The following is a 15975-nucleotide window of genomic DNA, read 5'->3' as shown; positions in this document are numbered from 1 at the left end:
TCTATGCATCACCCAGAGGACAATCCCCCTTTTCTATTTTGGATGATGACATATGGGAGTTCTCTAGAGATGGTGACATTATCATTCTAGGGGACTTCAATGCTAGGACTACCCATCACCAGACAGTGTTTTATGATACTTCAGAGGAGATGCTGAGAGAGCTAGATGTTGTAGAGATGGGCCCGATGTGGAATATACCGAGTATGGGCGACACCTGGACTGGCCATCTTGAATGGCCTACAGGTTTTTCCTGCTACGAGAGGTTTCACATGCTTCCCACACAGACATGGAGCCAACACAGTGGACTATGTCATGGCACAACCGAATCTCATCTCTAGTATCCAGGATCTCACAGTTGGGCCCAGACCGGTTAGGGTGGCAGTGGATCATGCTCTTGTGTCGATGACCATCTCCTTCCAGTTCAGTGTAGCACACACGCCACGGGTAGTAGCCCCTACTCACTACACCTTCACGTGGGAGACGGATTCTATATAGATAATGGGATCTACAGACGCCTATGCACTAAGGAACCAGGGCGGCCTCTGGAGGAGCTTACTACTATACTGACACAGACATTACATGATGCAGCAGAGGCATACCCACACACCCAACCTGAGCAGAGACGCCGATCAGGGAGCATGCCTTAGAACAACTAGTACGATGAGGAGTGCCGCCAGACTAGAGCTAGACTTCAGAGGGAGGTGCTTTTGGGGGACGTCACTCACAGACAGTGACAGATTGACTTCCGACACCTGGTGCGGCGAAAGAAGAGGGCATTTTTGGCTCAACTAGAGCAGGATCTATACCAACTATTCTTGCGTCAGGACTCGCATGAGGCGTGGCGGCTCTTTCATGAGCAGTCCCCCCCCCCCCCCATTGTTACCTCCACAGAGACATGGGGTCAATACGCATCATCTTTGTACACAGTACTTGGACAGCCACCTCTTCCCGACCCCCCCGATCCATGCCCACACACATGTGTTTTTTTCACCGCTGAGATGGTGAAGAAAGCCATTGATAGGATGAGGACTAGGAGAGTATATGGTCATAATGGCCTGGTGGCTGAGCATTTCATGCATACCAAAGACCTACTAGCAGAGCTTCTAGCAGTTAGGTTTAACCGTGCCATGTGTGAGGGCTTACCGGACACTTGGAGCCTATCTACGATTGTACCTATCTTCAAGTCAGAAGACCCCATGGAGCCTGGGAATTATCGCACTATCATGATTGGACACACACTAGCACGGTTGTATGCATCTATTCTTGAGCGGCACTTGAGTAGATGGACAAAGAGGGAAGTAATGTGTGCAGCTGGGCAGGCAAGGTTCAGGAGAGGCTTCTCTACTCTTGACCATATCTTGACACTCAAGGCCATCATCGAGGAGGGCAGATCTCATGGGAGACGGATCTATTGTAGCTTTGTGGACTTCCGCAAAGCCTTTGACACAATACCCAGAGCTAAATTGATGCGCAGATTACAGGAGATGGCAGTACCCACAGAGCTCATTTGGGGGATCATGGCATTGTACAGATCAATAGTAGGGCATGTATGCACCCCTCAGGGACTATCTACACCGGTTCACTCCACTATTGAGGTGAAGCAGGGTTGCTCGCTCTCTCCTACTCTATTCGGTATGTATGTGGATGAGGTTTCTGACTACATTGAGAGCAATGGTGATAGAGGTGCACAGCTAGCAAGGACATGGATTCCACTTTTGTTATATGATGATGATATTGTGTTGATCTCCGAATCTCCGAAGGGGATGCAACGTCACTTGGATGCTTTGCATAGGTTTGCCCACGAAAGTGGATTGTCTGTCAACCTTGGTAAAACCAAGGTTAAGGTGTTTAATACCACCCCACAGTGGATCAGGAGGTCAACATCTACATACACTTACGGCCAGGAGATTGGGGAGTACACAGATGCTTATACTTACCTTGGAGTGGTTTTTAGCGGGCCTGCATTCTCACTCAGGAGAGTAGCAGAGACCAGATTGACTAGAGTCCATGCAACATTGGGTAGATTAGAGAGGATGTGTTCGCAGGTTCGGTTTCAAGAGCCTCACACGAAGCTCTGGCTCTTTGACACTTTGGTGGCTTCTGCATTGCTCTATGGAGCTGAGATATGGGGACCTTAACTGGATCACCACGAGAGGTCGGATCGCACTGATGGATGGGGGAACATGGAGAAACCTCTCGTCTCTATGATCTCGCAGCTCATTAGAGCCAAGGCATAAGTACCACGTGCCATTATCCGAGCAGAGCTAGCGCCCCCCCCACTAGTGGTTGAGGCGCTCACCAGATCAATCTCCTTCATACACCGCACATGGGAACTTCCTAGAGACAGATATGCTCGCATTGATGGCACGTGGTACTTATGCCTTGGCTCTAATGAGCTGCGAGATCAGTCTCCTTCATACACCGCACATGGGAACTTCCTAGAGATAGATATGCTCGCATTGCACTTGAGTCCTCTTGACAGTTAGCCATGCACGGAGATAAAACCTTTTTTTTTTTTTTAACACCCCTAAAAAACAGCAACAAACAATGGCAAAACCCTAAAAACAGCAAGAAACCCTGAAAAACAGTGACGAACCCTAAAAATTGTGAGACCCATGAGAGAGAGAGAGAGAGAGAGAGAGAGAGAGAGAGAGAGAGAGAGAGAGAGAACTACCCATTTCACAACTGGAAACAATTAATACACAATTACTACATGCCTACAAAGGGCATAGGCCAAAGGGACAAAATGTAGGGTATAATGACTGTAGACATGAAAGGGGCTGTCCAACTTATTAAAAGTAACTACCTCCTTTTCAAAGTGGGCATAAGTAAAATGTTAAAGTTATTTCATGGTATTCCTCATAAGTTGACTCTTAATGGTGAATTACTGGGACAATATAATTTTTTTGGGTGGTGAGTTTTGTCATTTTTGTATTGGCTGGTTTTTGTTAAGAATCAGCTTATTCCGAGCTACGGTCATTCTGATCATCCTTACGACATAGTTGCTTGAGGCAAACATGATCTGTTATGGTCATAAAGCTTGTATGATGGTCTATTAAGGGCTTGAAGGCTCCCAGCTATATTTCAGTGTGAAACACTTAACAGATTAAAATGATCCAAATTAGGTTTATAAAGTCCCTTCCACTAAGCTCTGCAGCAAGAGGAGTATCAGTGTAGGGGACAATGAATGATATAAGCTACATATGGACACAGCACGATGTAAGCTCACCCTGCCTTTGCAGTGATTTACAGAGCGTCCAGTTCATAGCTTTGAGCACCTTTATGTGAGTCCTGCATTGTCGAATCTCAATGATGATGATTGGGATGTAGTTTGAGGCTTTGAATTTTCGAGGGGACCACCTTGAGAAGGCAGGAACCTGTCCAACGAGCTTCCACAGTTGGGGCTTGGATGGCTGAGCTGATGCACCTAATTCTGATAAAGTAAAAATTTCTGAACACCGACACTTTCAACGGCGTGCTGATGAGTGTGGAAGTCCTGTCCATGTAGGTAAAGAGCACTCTGCATCTCTGTAAGCCTGGAAACCTGTTTAAATGCCACACAATATAACAGAACTTTTGATATCCACAAGGTTCCACAATGCAACAGCATGCCGGCAGCCAAAACATGGGCAAACTACGCAAAATGATTCAATTGATGCACAAACAAGCAAGGCTTGAACCACCAAAAGGTACGGTAACGGGCACTTACAGCACGTTGAAACGCAAAAAGCTCTTCCCTTCCAGAGAGGAGGGACTGAATGCTTCTCTTTTCTTCCTGACTACTTGCAACAGGGGCTACACTTCCTGAAAGAGTGACATCTCTCCTGAGGCGCGTGTTCTCAGCTTCTGTTTCAAACTGCAGACTGATCAAAGCTAAAATAGATCAAAGATAAATCTCATTGGCTGTCACTATGTCACAACTCGTCCACCCATTCACTAGAACAGTCTCCTTTGGAAGATTCATCAACTCTCTTGCCCACAAGCTTTTGTCACAAGCATGAAACACATATCTCACTTACCTTTCCAAATCAACCAAGAAACCCTCCTCTGAACCAAGGAAAAGCTCATCAATAGAGGTTTCCGCGGTGCATATCATCTGCCTCCGATGATTGTAAAGTTCATCAACGAGAGTAATAAATCTCCGAGCCTGTTATACAAGTCACAGAACAAGAGTTTAATTACAAGCCTAGCCACAAGCACCCTGCCCATGCCATAACACATAATCTACTTGCCTTATCACGATTGCGCATGCTCATCACAGGAATCCCAGTAATAAAGACTGTGTGGAAATTGCGAGCTACTGCTAAGTAGTCTGCAGCTCCAACCTACATAGCATCAAACAAACATTCCTCAGGAATCCCCAAATATATGGCCTTGTACGTCCTTAGGGACTTGCATTTAAGACTGCATACAGGTCTATCACAAATCTCCTCAAATGAGAATCGGGCCACTCCACTACAGCTCTGAGGCACTTCAAGAGTCCTGCATTTGCATGTAAGATTAAACATACTCAAAACAAGAGCTGGGGAAAAAAAATGAGAGAGAACTTTTTTCTTTGCTCCTATCAAGACTGAAACTTTAAAGTATCCACAACTTTATAAGTTTGCAATGCACCTCCCAAACATCACAGGAACTGTAGTCTGGACCACTTTGCCCCCAGCTTCTGATACTAATTGCTGCCACCTCAGCTCGAGGGCGTCGTGCGCATCTTTATTGAGGGGCCAAAAATAATTCTTCCAGTCGCTCTACCAAAGCTCAAGGATGGTACAAACAGAAATAAGCACATTTTCACTAAACTTCATGAGTTTGTGAAATTTGTCAATGAGCAGATTCTTGCCTTCTCATCGGCTGCCAGCAGCCTCCTGTAGTCTATTTCACTCCCCAACAGGATTAAATGGCAATGCTGTTGCAGCTCTGAAATAAACTTGTTGAATAACTCCTTCTGCATCCCCTCCTGCACAGGTACCTTGTATTACAAACTCTGTACATCCAACAAAAACAAATAAAAACATGCAATTTGATTGGGCAACAAATAAAACCTTATTCAAGTCAGTCGGTGCACGGTTGCTGGTCAAAACTACAACTGCCCCTTTCTTTATAAGGGCAGTGAAGATTCCAGCCAAAGCCACTGCTGTAAACACATCGACAACCTGAGAAAGAAAAAATCTCAGCCTCTGTCAAGGGCTTTTGACTTTAACTCCCATAAACTACACACCTTTTCCTCTCTATTTCAGCACCTGCATTTCATCAAAACATAGCAAGCTTGCACCTCCTTTGGCCGAGTCTAAGCTTTCACTGAGAAGGTACTCAGCGACCATATCAAGTATATTTGAGGGCACAAAATCCTCCTGAAATTTTCTCTCATTATCAAGCCACTTCTTTATTGTATTTTTCATTGTGACTTCTTGAGATTCAAGCGCATCCAGATCATCATCATCCTGGATTGTGGTATCGTACTCCATCTTTTTCTCCTGCTGCTGTTTCCACAATTTATGCATCCAATCATGAACCTCCAGCAGTGCCTGCAAAAATAAAATATTTTTTAACAGGCCAAGAATGGCACAATTGGAACTCCCTGTAAAAGATACTACTCACAGAATGAAAATGAAGCCTTCTTCGATGGTTCACAACTCCTTCAGCAGCATTATAGAACATGTCCATTAACATGGTCTTTCCTGTTATTAAATTAAGAAAGGAATTAGCATCGATCCTGAATTACAATCCTATTTGTGACTAGAAGCAGATTCTTTTTAAGACATAAGAATAACTTTCTAATTCCTATAGAATGTGTTTCAGGCCTCCGTGTTTATTATAATTTACCATTCACCATAAAGACAACAACCTTAACAAGCATTCAGAACCATGTCATCATTTTGGTGCCGAGCATAATTATAAGTATTTTCCTCAATCCTAAAGTGCAATAAGAAGGGTCACTATATATGGACTAGTTTATAACTATGCCATCGCAGTAATGACAACAAAGTTCTTGGAATTGTGAATATGTTTTGCTTCCTTGGTCTTTACATATGGTTTTAGAAAAGGCAACATAAAAATTACACAACAACCGTCACAAATAGGACCAGACTCCAGCAATGTTTCACTTTGAAAAACTGCACTCTTGGTTATGGGATTTCACAGCCATGGAGCAGCCAGCAGGTTTCTTAACTCTCACTTTTTAGATTCAATAGCATGCCTCTCTTCCTGTATTTCAATAAGGTACTTTATCATTTGCGAGGGTTTAAAGAGACCCATTTTTTCACTAACCTATACAGTTGACATGAAAAACAATCCAATTGCATTATCTTCAACAACATGAGGCGAGGTATAAAAAAGTGATGGATACATGCTGGAATATTTAGTCATACTCACCACAACCCACACTTCCATAGATATACAGACCCTTCGGACTTGGTGGTAGGGAAGGGCGAGGTCCAGCTAGCTGATCGAGCCTTTTTTCCCTATTGATATGTGCAACCATTTTTCCAGAACCAGCCTCTACTTGTCTATTTGACCTTTTCTCCCTGAACAGCAGTAAACAGATATATAAGTCCCAAGCTTGCGTGTGCCAGTAATTACATCCACTAAAAACAGGCTATAAAAGACATGACTGAATTTGCAATGACACTTTCATCCTGATAGGATATGCAAGTGGAGCCTATGCACAAACATCCTGCTAACCTTGATGCATCGCTTACTAAATTGCTTGTTGCGAGTCCATATGCACGCAGCTCCCATTGCCTTTCCCTCTCAGCTTCATGCTGGAGTAGCCGTTCTTTCAATTGTTTGTACCACCTTTAGCAGAATATGAGATGAGAATGTTACCAAAACCCATGAGAGAAAAAGCTATAGTATTAACACGTAACGCAAGAAGATACTATAACAAAGGATTGGAATAAATCAAAGCATTGAGCATGGATGTACCTGGAAACTGAATTTAAAAAAGACTTTTTCTCCGCAGCCTGTTTCTTTTCGACTACTCGCTTAGCAACTTTCTCTGCTTCTTCCTGCAGAAGTTCTTGTCGTAGCCGATGCCTCTGTGTTTCCCATTCCTTCAGCTGCGTCTGTTGAATCAAGCTGTCAGTTTAGAGAGCTTCAAGAGAGGAGAGAGTTGTCCTCATTACCAATTGTCCATCAACATTCCAAATAATAACACTGACAAAGAATTCCATATAATATTAATATAGGAAGGAGTGTGCTTTTTCTTCGAGACCTAGGACGACAGGAGCCTCTCTTGCCTGCGGTGTGAATCTGTCTTGGTTTTGGAGTGAAGTTTCCAGAGGATCAGAGTTCTTGCAGCTGCTCTGAGTGACAGTAAATCCTTCACCTGATTCCTGAGAAGGCAATCAGGAGAGCTTGGAGGACGTGGGCTTTCAGCGGTCACCCCCTAGCAAGGCTACAGTGGGATGTTTGGGAGTGGTTATGGAAGGACCCTTCTGCCAGCCCTGACCATCCTGAGATTCCTTTCTTTCAGTTCGCTGCTCAACTTGCCCGACACATCTTGATGGCCAGGCGAGAGGTCACACCAACGGTGGCGGAGTACTGATGACAGCAGGGCATTACCTAGGCGGCGTGGTCAGCTGGGTAAGAGCGAGCTTCAGACTATGAGACAAAAAGAAGTATTAGGGGGACCCCAGCATTGCCCTGCACCGGGCTTCTCGACAGCAGCTTGGAGACACAAGAGCAGCTAGGTGTTTTCGTGTGTTCAACGGGCGGGTGGCGGTGCAAGCCTTCTGGCTTAGAGTTGATCCACACACTCAGAGAGTAGTACGATAGCATCCAGGGCAGCTTCAACGGGGCTGAGGATGGCACCAGGCATTCATTAGTTTATGGTGGCCGCGCCCTTTCTTCACGGTGGAGCACGGTCTTCACCAGCACTACATGCCTCTTGTTTGGCTTTTTTCTCCTTCCATTGTGTGATGTAGACATCATATATTTCTATCAATGGGAGAGTCTCTCCTCTTTGTATAGTGTTCCATCATGGTAGTAGGGCCCTAGGGATGATGTAGCCCAATGGGAAGTTTTTAGAAGAATCTTAAGTTGTGCCATTGTTGAGGCTCTAACTTGATTCGGTTTCATCCGAACTCCATATTTGCAAAATTTGTGTCCCAAATGATGAATTTTATCACAAAGGACTCATGCTCTTTGCCAATGACAAAAAGCCCCCCCTCCAACCCCCCCCCCCCCCCCCCCCCCCCCCCCCCCACCCCCCCCCCCCCCCCCACCACCCCCCCCCACCCCCCCCCCCCCCCCCCCCCCCCCCCCCACCCCCCCCCCCCCCCCCCCCACCCCCCCCCCCCCCCCCCCCCCCCCCCCCCCCCCCCCCCACCCCCCCCCCACCCCCCCCCAACCCACCCCCACACCCCCCCCCCCCCCCCCCCCCCCCCCCCCCCCCCCCCCCCCCCCCCCCTCCCCCCCCCCCCCCCCCCCCCCCCCCCCCCCCCCCCCCCCCCCCCCCCCCACCCCCCCCCCCCCCCCACCCCCACCCCCCCACCCCCCCCCCCCCCCCCCCCCCCCCCCCCCCCCCCACCACCCCACCCCCCACCACCCCCCCCACACCCCCCCCCCCCCACCCCCCCCCCCCCCCCCCCCCCCACCCCCCCCCCACCCCCCCCCACCCCCCCCCCCCCCCCCCCCCCCCCCCCCCCCCCCCCCCCGCGACTTCCCTTGCAATAGCAGACACAGATGGAGGCTTGTGCTTCGCCACAGAGGGACTCAAATGAAGTCCCCTCGCCCGAAACAACCCCCCCCCCCCCCCCCAACCCACCCTCCGACTTGCTCTGTCGCTATCGGACCAAGCGAGCCTTGCAACAGAGGTGGAGCGCTTTCAGGCCACTTCTGTCATCTACAAGATTATTGGCAGTCGTCCAGCAGAGGTGAGGTGCACGACCTCTTACAAATCCACCTCCTTGCGGAGGTGGGAAAAATCATCGAAATAGAGCTTCTTGGGTGGGGTTATTACCAAATTGAGTTTGAGACTCCAAAGATGGCTTCCAAGGTCATTTCGATGAGCCCGCTGGCCATCTGAGCGGTCAGGGCTCATTTCTAGCAGTGGCGCCATGGGTTCGACCCAACTTCAGCTGTTCTTACCAAGGAAGCAAATCAACCCATTTCGGCTTGTTTCCCAGGCCTCAGGAGAGAGTACCTATCGCTTCTTTCCAGGATTGGTTCCGAGATTGGGACAATCTTGGAGACTCCACGCATGGCAACTTCAGTCATTGTCAAGGCTGCAAGTATACCCACAGTACGCATTCTGATTCAGGACACCCACACTCCCCCGAAGTTGGCTCAGTCAGAATGTGGAGTATTCGAGACTCTCAAACCACGGGCCATCTTGCGAAGGCCGGTCCCCGCAAGAGATATCTACCCACGTCGCACGCTCAGCCTCCCAAGGCTGATAAGTCACAGCAGACAGGTACCCAAGGCACACATGGCACATGCTGGTACCTCTTCAAAGCCCGGTGACCAATCAGCTCATGACTCGTAGCAAGTTCACGACCGTCGTCGACAGGGACGGGCTCGCCACACCGCCTCCCCCCCCCGGCGGCCAACCTACGGTAGTCCAGCAGCATTGGGTTCCTACACAGAACCGCTTTGACCATTTACAACAAGATACCCCTGAGAAGCCTCAGTCTACCTCAGCCTTGCCACTGCCTGCCCCTCCATCGCCACCTCCACACACACACACACATACCCCAATTTCCCCCACTGAGGCCTTAGCCTTTGCTCCTGACACTTCCCGCACTCCTCCCGCTCAAGGGACTAGACATCGCTCCGAAGCTCAACGTCCTCTTGGCAGTGCTTTCGCTACGAGCCGTTTGGCTCAGGAGGGACAACCCTACCTGAGGACACCACTGGTAGTGCAGCCCTCTCCTTTTGCCGGTTGACCACCTTTGACATTCGCCTACGGTGGGATTTCTTCGACTACGGTTTTACCCGATTCCTCGACAACCCATCCCCTGAACTTTTTTTTTTCCGAGAAAAAGATGCTTCTATTAGTTAATGAAACTGCCCATAGGGCTACAATCACCTCTACTAGAGAGGGCTACAACAATCATAAGGGGGAGAGATTCCCAATGAAAAAACAACATATGTACAATGAGGCTAAATCAAGAGATGGGAGGAGGGAAAAGCCACACAGGTGTACGATAGTGCCATCTCAGCACACCCTGGACCATCGTGAAGAGAGGCCCAGGGCGCCAGAGTCGAAGGAAAGCCTCTCTACGCTCTCGCATGTCACAAACTGATGACGTGTCAAAGCCCTAACGAAGGGAGCCAACTTGCAGATGTGGGCCGAGGGGCCTTAACCCTAAGTGAAGAGACAGAGCAGCAGGAAATAAAGCAGGGCTCACACACACACACACACAAGAACTTGCGAAGCAGGTTGATGACGTGGCAGATTTTTGAAAATCACGATGGCTGATGACGTGGCAGAACTGTACAGATTTCCGTTGTTCACGTTGGCGGTGCTGACGTGGCAGGACTGTACGGATTTCTGTAAATTGCGCTGGCAGCTTTTTGGCTTTGCTTTTGGACCATATGCTTTTTAGGCCAAGGGCCTTTAAATATGAGGTTAGGGCTCATTCTCTGGCATGCTTCCTGGTGAAGGTGCAAAGTCTGGAGTATCGGCTTGTACTGTGTTGATGCAATATAAAGAAATACCGAAAGGGGCGCCAAGGTTTGGGGCCAATACTCTCTGGGGTGGAGTTCCGCCACTCCGTGTCGCGTGTCGTTTCTCTCTCTCTCAGTTCAGTTGTTAATGAAGTGTTAAAAGCCTGTTCAGTCTGTTCTTTTCTATTGGCACGTGGTGCCCGTCTTGTGACAGTGGTATCAGAGCATTAGGCGTGTGCTTTTCTGAAAGCATACCGGTCCTACAAAAGAGTAGACAAAGCTATTGGAAATTTATTCGAGGTATCTTCGCCCTCCAACCTGGACCCGGACCTATCAGCCACTCCCACCCTTACTTCATCGCGCATCGGGCGTGCTCCCGTCTTCATCGCTGTGTCTTACAGGGCATAAGCCATAAACAACCCAAGACTTGGAATTCATGGATTCAACAAAATATTTGCAATTTCTGTTCAACGAGCTTCACGACATTCTTTCGCGGCATCCTCAACAGAATCTTTCGATGCTGCAAAGTTTTCAACAATGTTTGAGCTACATGTTACCCCCTCTGATGCCCCAGGTGGTACCTCCTCCTTCGGCACCAGAAAGTACGAGAGCTTCCAACCGGCAACCTTCTCGGCCGTCTGTTCCCATCGAGGGAGTCTTCAGGAATATGATGCAACCATTTGACCCTGATCCAGTGCAACCGCCTTTGCCACCGCCATTGCCTCCACCACCACCACCGCCAAGCTACAATGGTTGGAGCCCATATGGATACCCTTATTATCCATACCCGGGATATGCCCCTAACCAACCCAAAGATTTCAAAGATGGTGGCACGGCAGTCAAATTTTTGACTTTTTCCTAGGTGAAAAATAGCAAAAAAGCATTGCAGTTCCTACAGCAATTCAACAACATCTATGCTTTGGGGAACTATACAGAAGAATCCAAGATTTCTCGAGCAGCGGGATTTCTTAAAGATAATGCTATGCAATGGTGGAGTTCAATCGCGACACAACCGCATGCTCCAAGGACCTGGCAATCTTTCAAGACAATTTTTGCACGTAGTTACATGACTTCGATGTTTGAAGTTCGGATTTTGGCAGAGTGGGGCAACTTGAACCAAAGGTTTCTCGGTGTGTACCTTCCGGTGTCCTTTTTTAAGTTCATTCCCTTGGAGGACCAGTGCGAGCACTACACCATCGGACTACCGTCACCATTGCAGGAATATTGTCTCTCCAAGCAAGTCTCTACCATGCAGGAGCTTACGGACCATGCCGTGGTCGGCTACAAGCTCATGAAAGGAAAGTTGGAGTTTACCACAGAAGAACCTCCGACCACTAACCAGAACTCTTGGCAACAACGAACAAATTCTCGGGAATCCCGTGAAGACCAACCTCAACGGCCTCGTCTGACACAACGTCAACGAGACGCCTTGTTACAAGAAGGCCAATGCTTCGAGTGTTTCCAAACAGGGCATACGTTCAATACATGTCCTAAGCGAGCCTCAACGTACTCAGTGCAACCTTCTACTCCCACAACAGACAGATCCCAGGGGCCACCTCCGGCCAAGAAGGCTAGACCTGCTATTGGACTAGTACCCGATATTTACGGTATACACCTCAAGAGTTTTAATGAATTATGCAGAGCTTATGGAAAAGTCAACGGCTTGAAAGCCCTTATTTTTGCTTTGACCCCAGAGCTATGGAGAACTTCATCCAGCCAGAATTCTTAAAGCAGATGCACTTTGATTATGATGTAGAGGGTGGAGAAATTGAAGCTGAGCTAGCCACGGGGCAAACTCAGAAAGTGGTACCGCTCATTGGTGCACGTCCAGTGACTACAAGATTATCATGGAAAAGCCGATTTCCACATTATGAAATTGGGCAATTGCGACGTTCTCTTGGTGTAGCGCGGATAATGTGTCGTGCTCTCAACAATGTGGGGGTGCCCCTCAGTGCAATGTGCGTGACAATCTCACTCAAACAAATGGAAACTCTCTCAAACAGAATGAAGCATAGGAATGAAACACAGGAACAATGGATAACAACAGAGACACAACAGTGGACCAGAACATGCGGACTCGACTAGCTCAAAGAACCATGTACAGACTCTAGCGTGGCAGCACACTCAGCTCCAGCCCAGGACTCACAAGTACAAAATGGGGTGTTGAGGCTCAGATGTGCAGGGATGGTGAAGCAGTGCTCAGTGTAAGACCCGCTGCTCCCACGAGAACGATGCTGGACCAAAGGTGAAGAAGATCCCCCGATAACCGACCGCTACTACTCATATGTACCACCGTAAAGAGCCACCAACGGCTCATAAATGTCAGCCATGTGGTGACCTGGCCACGAGGTCCACTAGACCACCGTCGGTCGTCGGTAGGTATCCTACCACGTGTCACTCCCAGACCAGAGGTCCGTCCAGAGGGTCCGTCCAGTGTGAACCAGTCCCAGTGTAACCCACTGTCCAACTGTATGTCCTGTGAAGTGACTGTAACCCTGCTACAGGTTGCCCGCCACAAGACCGCTCACCGTCTCGATGAGAGGAATACTGAAAAACTGTGAAGAAAAACCACTAGCTACTGCATCCGTACGTCTTTCTTGATTGCAATCGCCTTAAGCTTGTAACTAAGCAGGAACCCAATATGTATGATTGCGTAGCCTGGTCCTTGCTTGCAGTTGCAGATAAACCTTGCCATACTTTTCTGCAACAACACTCTTCTCGAAAAGATGGATTACCATAAGCCCGAGTAACACCGCAAATAGGGTCGTAGTCCAAGAATCCCAACTGGAACAAGATGAGGGGGAGGGGGAGGAGAGACTAGGTAGGGGCTAGATAGGGGTGAGGGCAGAGAGGGGGTGGTTAGGGGCGAGTAGGGGGAGGGTAGGGGCAAGTAGGGGGAGGGGAGAGGGTGGGTGGGTAGGGGCAAGAGGGAGTGAGGGGGTGGGTAGGGGCGAGGGCAAGAAAGGGTAGGGGCGAGTAGGGTAGGGTAGGGCGAGGAGCAGAAGTATGTATCTCTGGTTAGGGGGAGGGAGAGGGTGGGTAGGGGCGAGAGGGAGTGAGGGGGGGGTGGGTGAGAGGGGGGAGAGGGGTAGGTAGGGGCGAGTAGGGGGAGGGAGAGGGTGGGTAGGGGCGAGTAGGGGGAGGGGAGGAAGGGTGGGGAGGGGCGAGAGGGAGTGAGGGGGTAGGTAGGGGCGAGGGGTGTGAGGGGGTGGGTAGGGGCGAGTAGGGATAGGGTAGGGGCGAGGGCAAGAAAGGGTAGGGGCGAGTAGGGGTAGGGTAGGGCGAGGGTTAGGGTAGGGGCGAGGGGGGTGGGTAGGGGCGAGAATGGGGAGGGGGTGGGTAGGGGCGAGAGTGGGAAGGGGGAGGGTAGGGGCGGACGAGAGTGGGGAGGGGGAGGGTTAGGGCAGTAGATGAAATCCATGGTCCCCTGGTTGAAAGAGGAGATGCTACAGAGCGCAGCCACTATGAGCAGGACAACTATCAAGAGAATGGAATTCATCAGGCAGGACAAGCCAAGGTGGAAAGGTACGTAAGGTACGGTACGTACTGTACGTAGTACCGAATGGATTGAGTGGTAAGGTACGTAAAATTCGTAAGGTTTTTTTCGAAAACGTCAAAAACCTACAATACGGTCCGTACTTGATAATAAATTCATAAGTATCACTTATAGGATATTAGCTCACTGTTCTACTATCCAAGGCTGTCATATAAATAGACAATCCAAGGCGAGTCATGACCACTTTCTCGACATTCAATATTCACAAACAAATACAATTCAAAGCTTCAGTTCTCTCTCAAATATACTTCAACAAACTTCAAACTTCAAACTACAGAGAACTTCATATTCATCATGATTTGCACACTGTATAGTATTCGACAAGAATGTTGATAATGTGGCGTCTGCGAATATCACTCCACCCGTCAGAGATGATGGTACAACCAAACTGCTGCCACCCAGCTTTCACTGGGACCAATGCTCTGTCAATGATCTCTCGCTGCTCATCTAACATGGATGTGCGCATCTTTTGATAATCCAAGCCACTCCAAGAATCTATGGCACCAACTTGTGCAATGGCTCGAACCATTCGCTTCCATTGCTCTGTCCGCAAGACATTAAATGCAATGTTGCACTCTATGAGAGTGCGAGCAATCTCTGTCTCTGCAATCTTTTGCCGCTCTTTTACCCAAGACTGTGCATGGACACGTGAAGGCAAAGTAGACTGTGTATACACGCGTGTCTCTTGATCTGTATCCTCATCTACATCTTGAGAACAACGAGCCCTTTTCCTGCTAGTGTCCTTTTCTTGCTGTGTCCCTGTATCTGACAAATTTGTAAACAATGCATCCTGCAAGGCATCCTGTGTTGCTTGATTTGCTTTCTTACCCTTGGACGAGAGAAGACCCCCTCCCGGGAAGTGCTCCAACCTCAAAGCATCCTTTATCGCTGGCGGAATAAGCTTGCACCCTCCGCACTGGCCAGTAGTGCCGATGCCAGTAAGGTGCCTCAACACACGCGTCACCGTACTTGTCTTCTGTTTTCCACAATATTTGCAGGCCCAAGTACGTGTTCCTGATCCTGCTTGCCCTCCTGTATTTACCACCGCAATGATAGTGGTGTGTGCGCTCCAGACTAGGTTGGGTTTGCGAGGCATGGTGTACCTACAGATTGGTGAACAAAAACATTGATGCTATCGCGAGAAACACACAAGGTATGCGCGAGGAAGACGGGAGAGACTCGCGAGGACGAGCACTTACCTTTACCGCGCACAAGGTTGCTCTGCAGGTGAGTTTGCAGAGCTCTGTCTGCAATAAACAGGCGCCCAAACTCTCTCTGTAGTACTCTGTAGTCAATAGTTTGCAATAAACAGGCGCCCAAACTCACTCTGTCTCAATAACCAGGCGGCCAAACCCCCAAAACAGAGGCGAAATTAAATCCGAAAACGCTAAGGAGAAATTCTTTTTTTTTTTTTTTTTTTGGTACAATACGGATCCGTACGGTACCGTACGGATCCTACCTTGGGACAAGCTCTGTGAAGGGAGCTTTATTCTAGGAGAAGCAGACACCAATGGGGCTGATTTTTGATGTTGGGTGAACTTCTGTCGAAGAGATTTCTTCCCACTTCTATTTTCCTCCATAGGCTCACCAAATTCAAAGACTTCCCCCGAGGGCGCATCCAGAGTTTTCTCTAAGGCCTTCAACCTTTGAGCTGGCTCAGGTGGCTCATTGGGGTTAGTTACTGTGGAAACAATGGAAGAGGGTGTACCTTCATGCAAAGAGTGAATAGAGACCCCATAACAAGGCATAGATTTGGTAGCCTCTAACCACTCCAGCAGATCTTCATCTGACCCTTCAGGTGTAGTAGGCTG

General features: G+C 48.8%; 1 protein-coding gene across 2 annotated transcripts in view; it reads right to left on the bottom strand.

Annotated features, from left to right (window-relative positions):
• Nucleotides 1-2829: 2829 nt before the first annotated feature.
• Nucleotides 2830-15975, bottom strand: part of LOC147431329 (AFG1-like ATPase family protein) — a 73263-nt gene continuing 60117 nt past the window's right edge. Inside the window, exons 3-15 of one of the 2 annotated variants that reach the window (XM_086493931.1) lie at nt 6922-7061; nt 6679-6792; nt 6370-6521; nt 5596-5675; nt 5238-5522; nt 5040-5150; nt 4838-4954; nt 4615-4745; nt 4413-4482; nt 4233-4325; nt 4020-4147; nt 3710-3863; nt 2830-3544 (exon numbers count right to left, since the gene is read on the bottom strand). In XM_086493931.1, coding sequence (XP_086350057.1) covers nt 3428-3544; nt 3710-3863; nt 4020-4147; nt 4233-4325; nt 4413-4482; nt 4615-4745; nt 4838-4954; nt 5040-5150; nt 5238-5522; nt 5596-5675; nt 6370-6521; nt 6679-6792; nt 6922-7061 — 1692 coding nt within the window. In that variant the 3' untranslated portion in view covers nt 2830-3427. Of the gene's footprint in view, nt 3545-3709; nt 3864-4019; nt 4148-4232; nt 4326-4412; nt 4483-4614; nt 4746-4837; nt 4955-5039; nt 5151-5237; nt 5523-5595; nt 5676-6369; nt 6522-6678; nt 6793-6921; nt 7062-15975 lie in introns of those variants that run through there. The other variant, XM_086493932.1, reaches the window with a different exon arrangement.

Source organism: Adiantum capillus-veneris, chromosome 21 (genome assembly GCF_014529385.1).
Source record: "Adiantum capillus-veneris isolate H3 chromosome 21, ASM1452938v2, whole genome shotgun sequence".
NCBI lineage: Eukaryota > Viridiplantae > Streptophyta > Polypodiopsida > Polypodiales > Pteridaceae > Adiantum > Adiantum capillus-veneris.
This window is presented reverse-complemented; position numbering and strand designations above follow the sequence as displayed.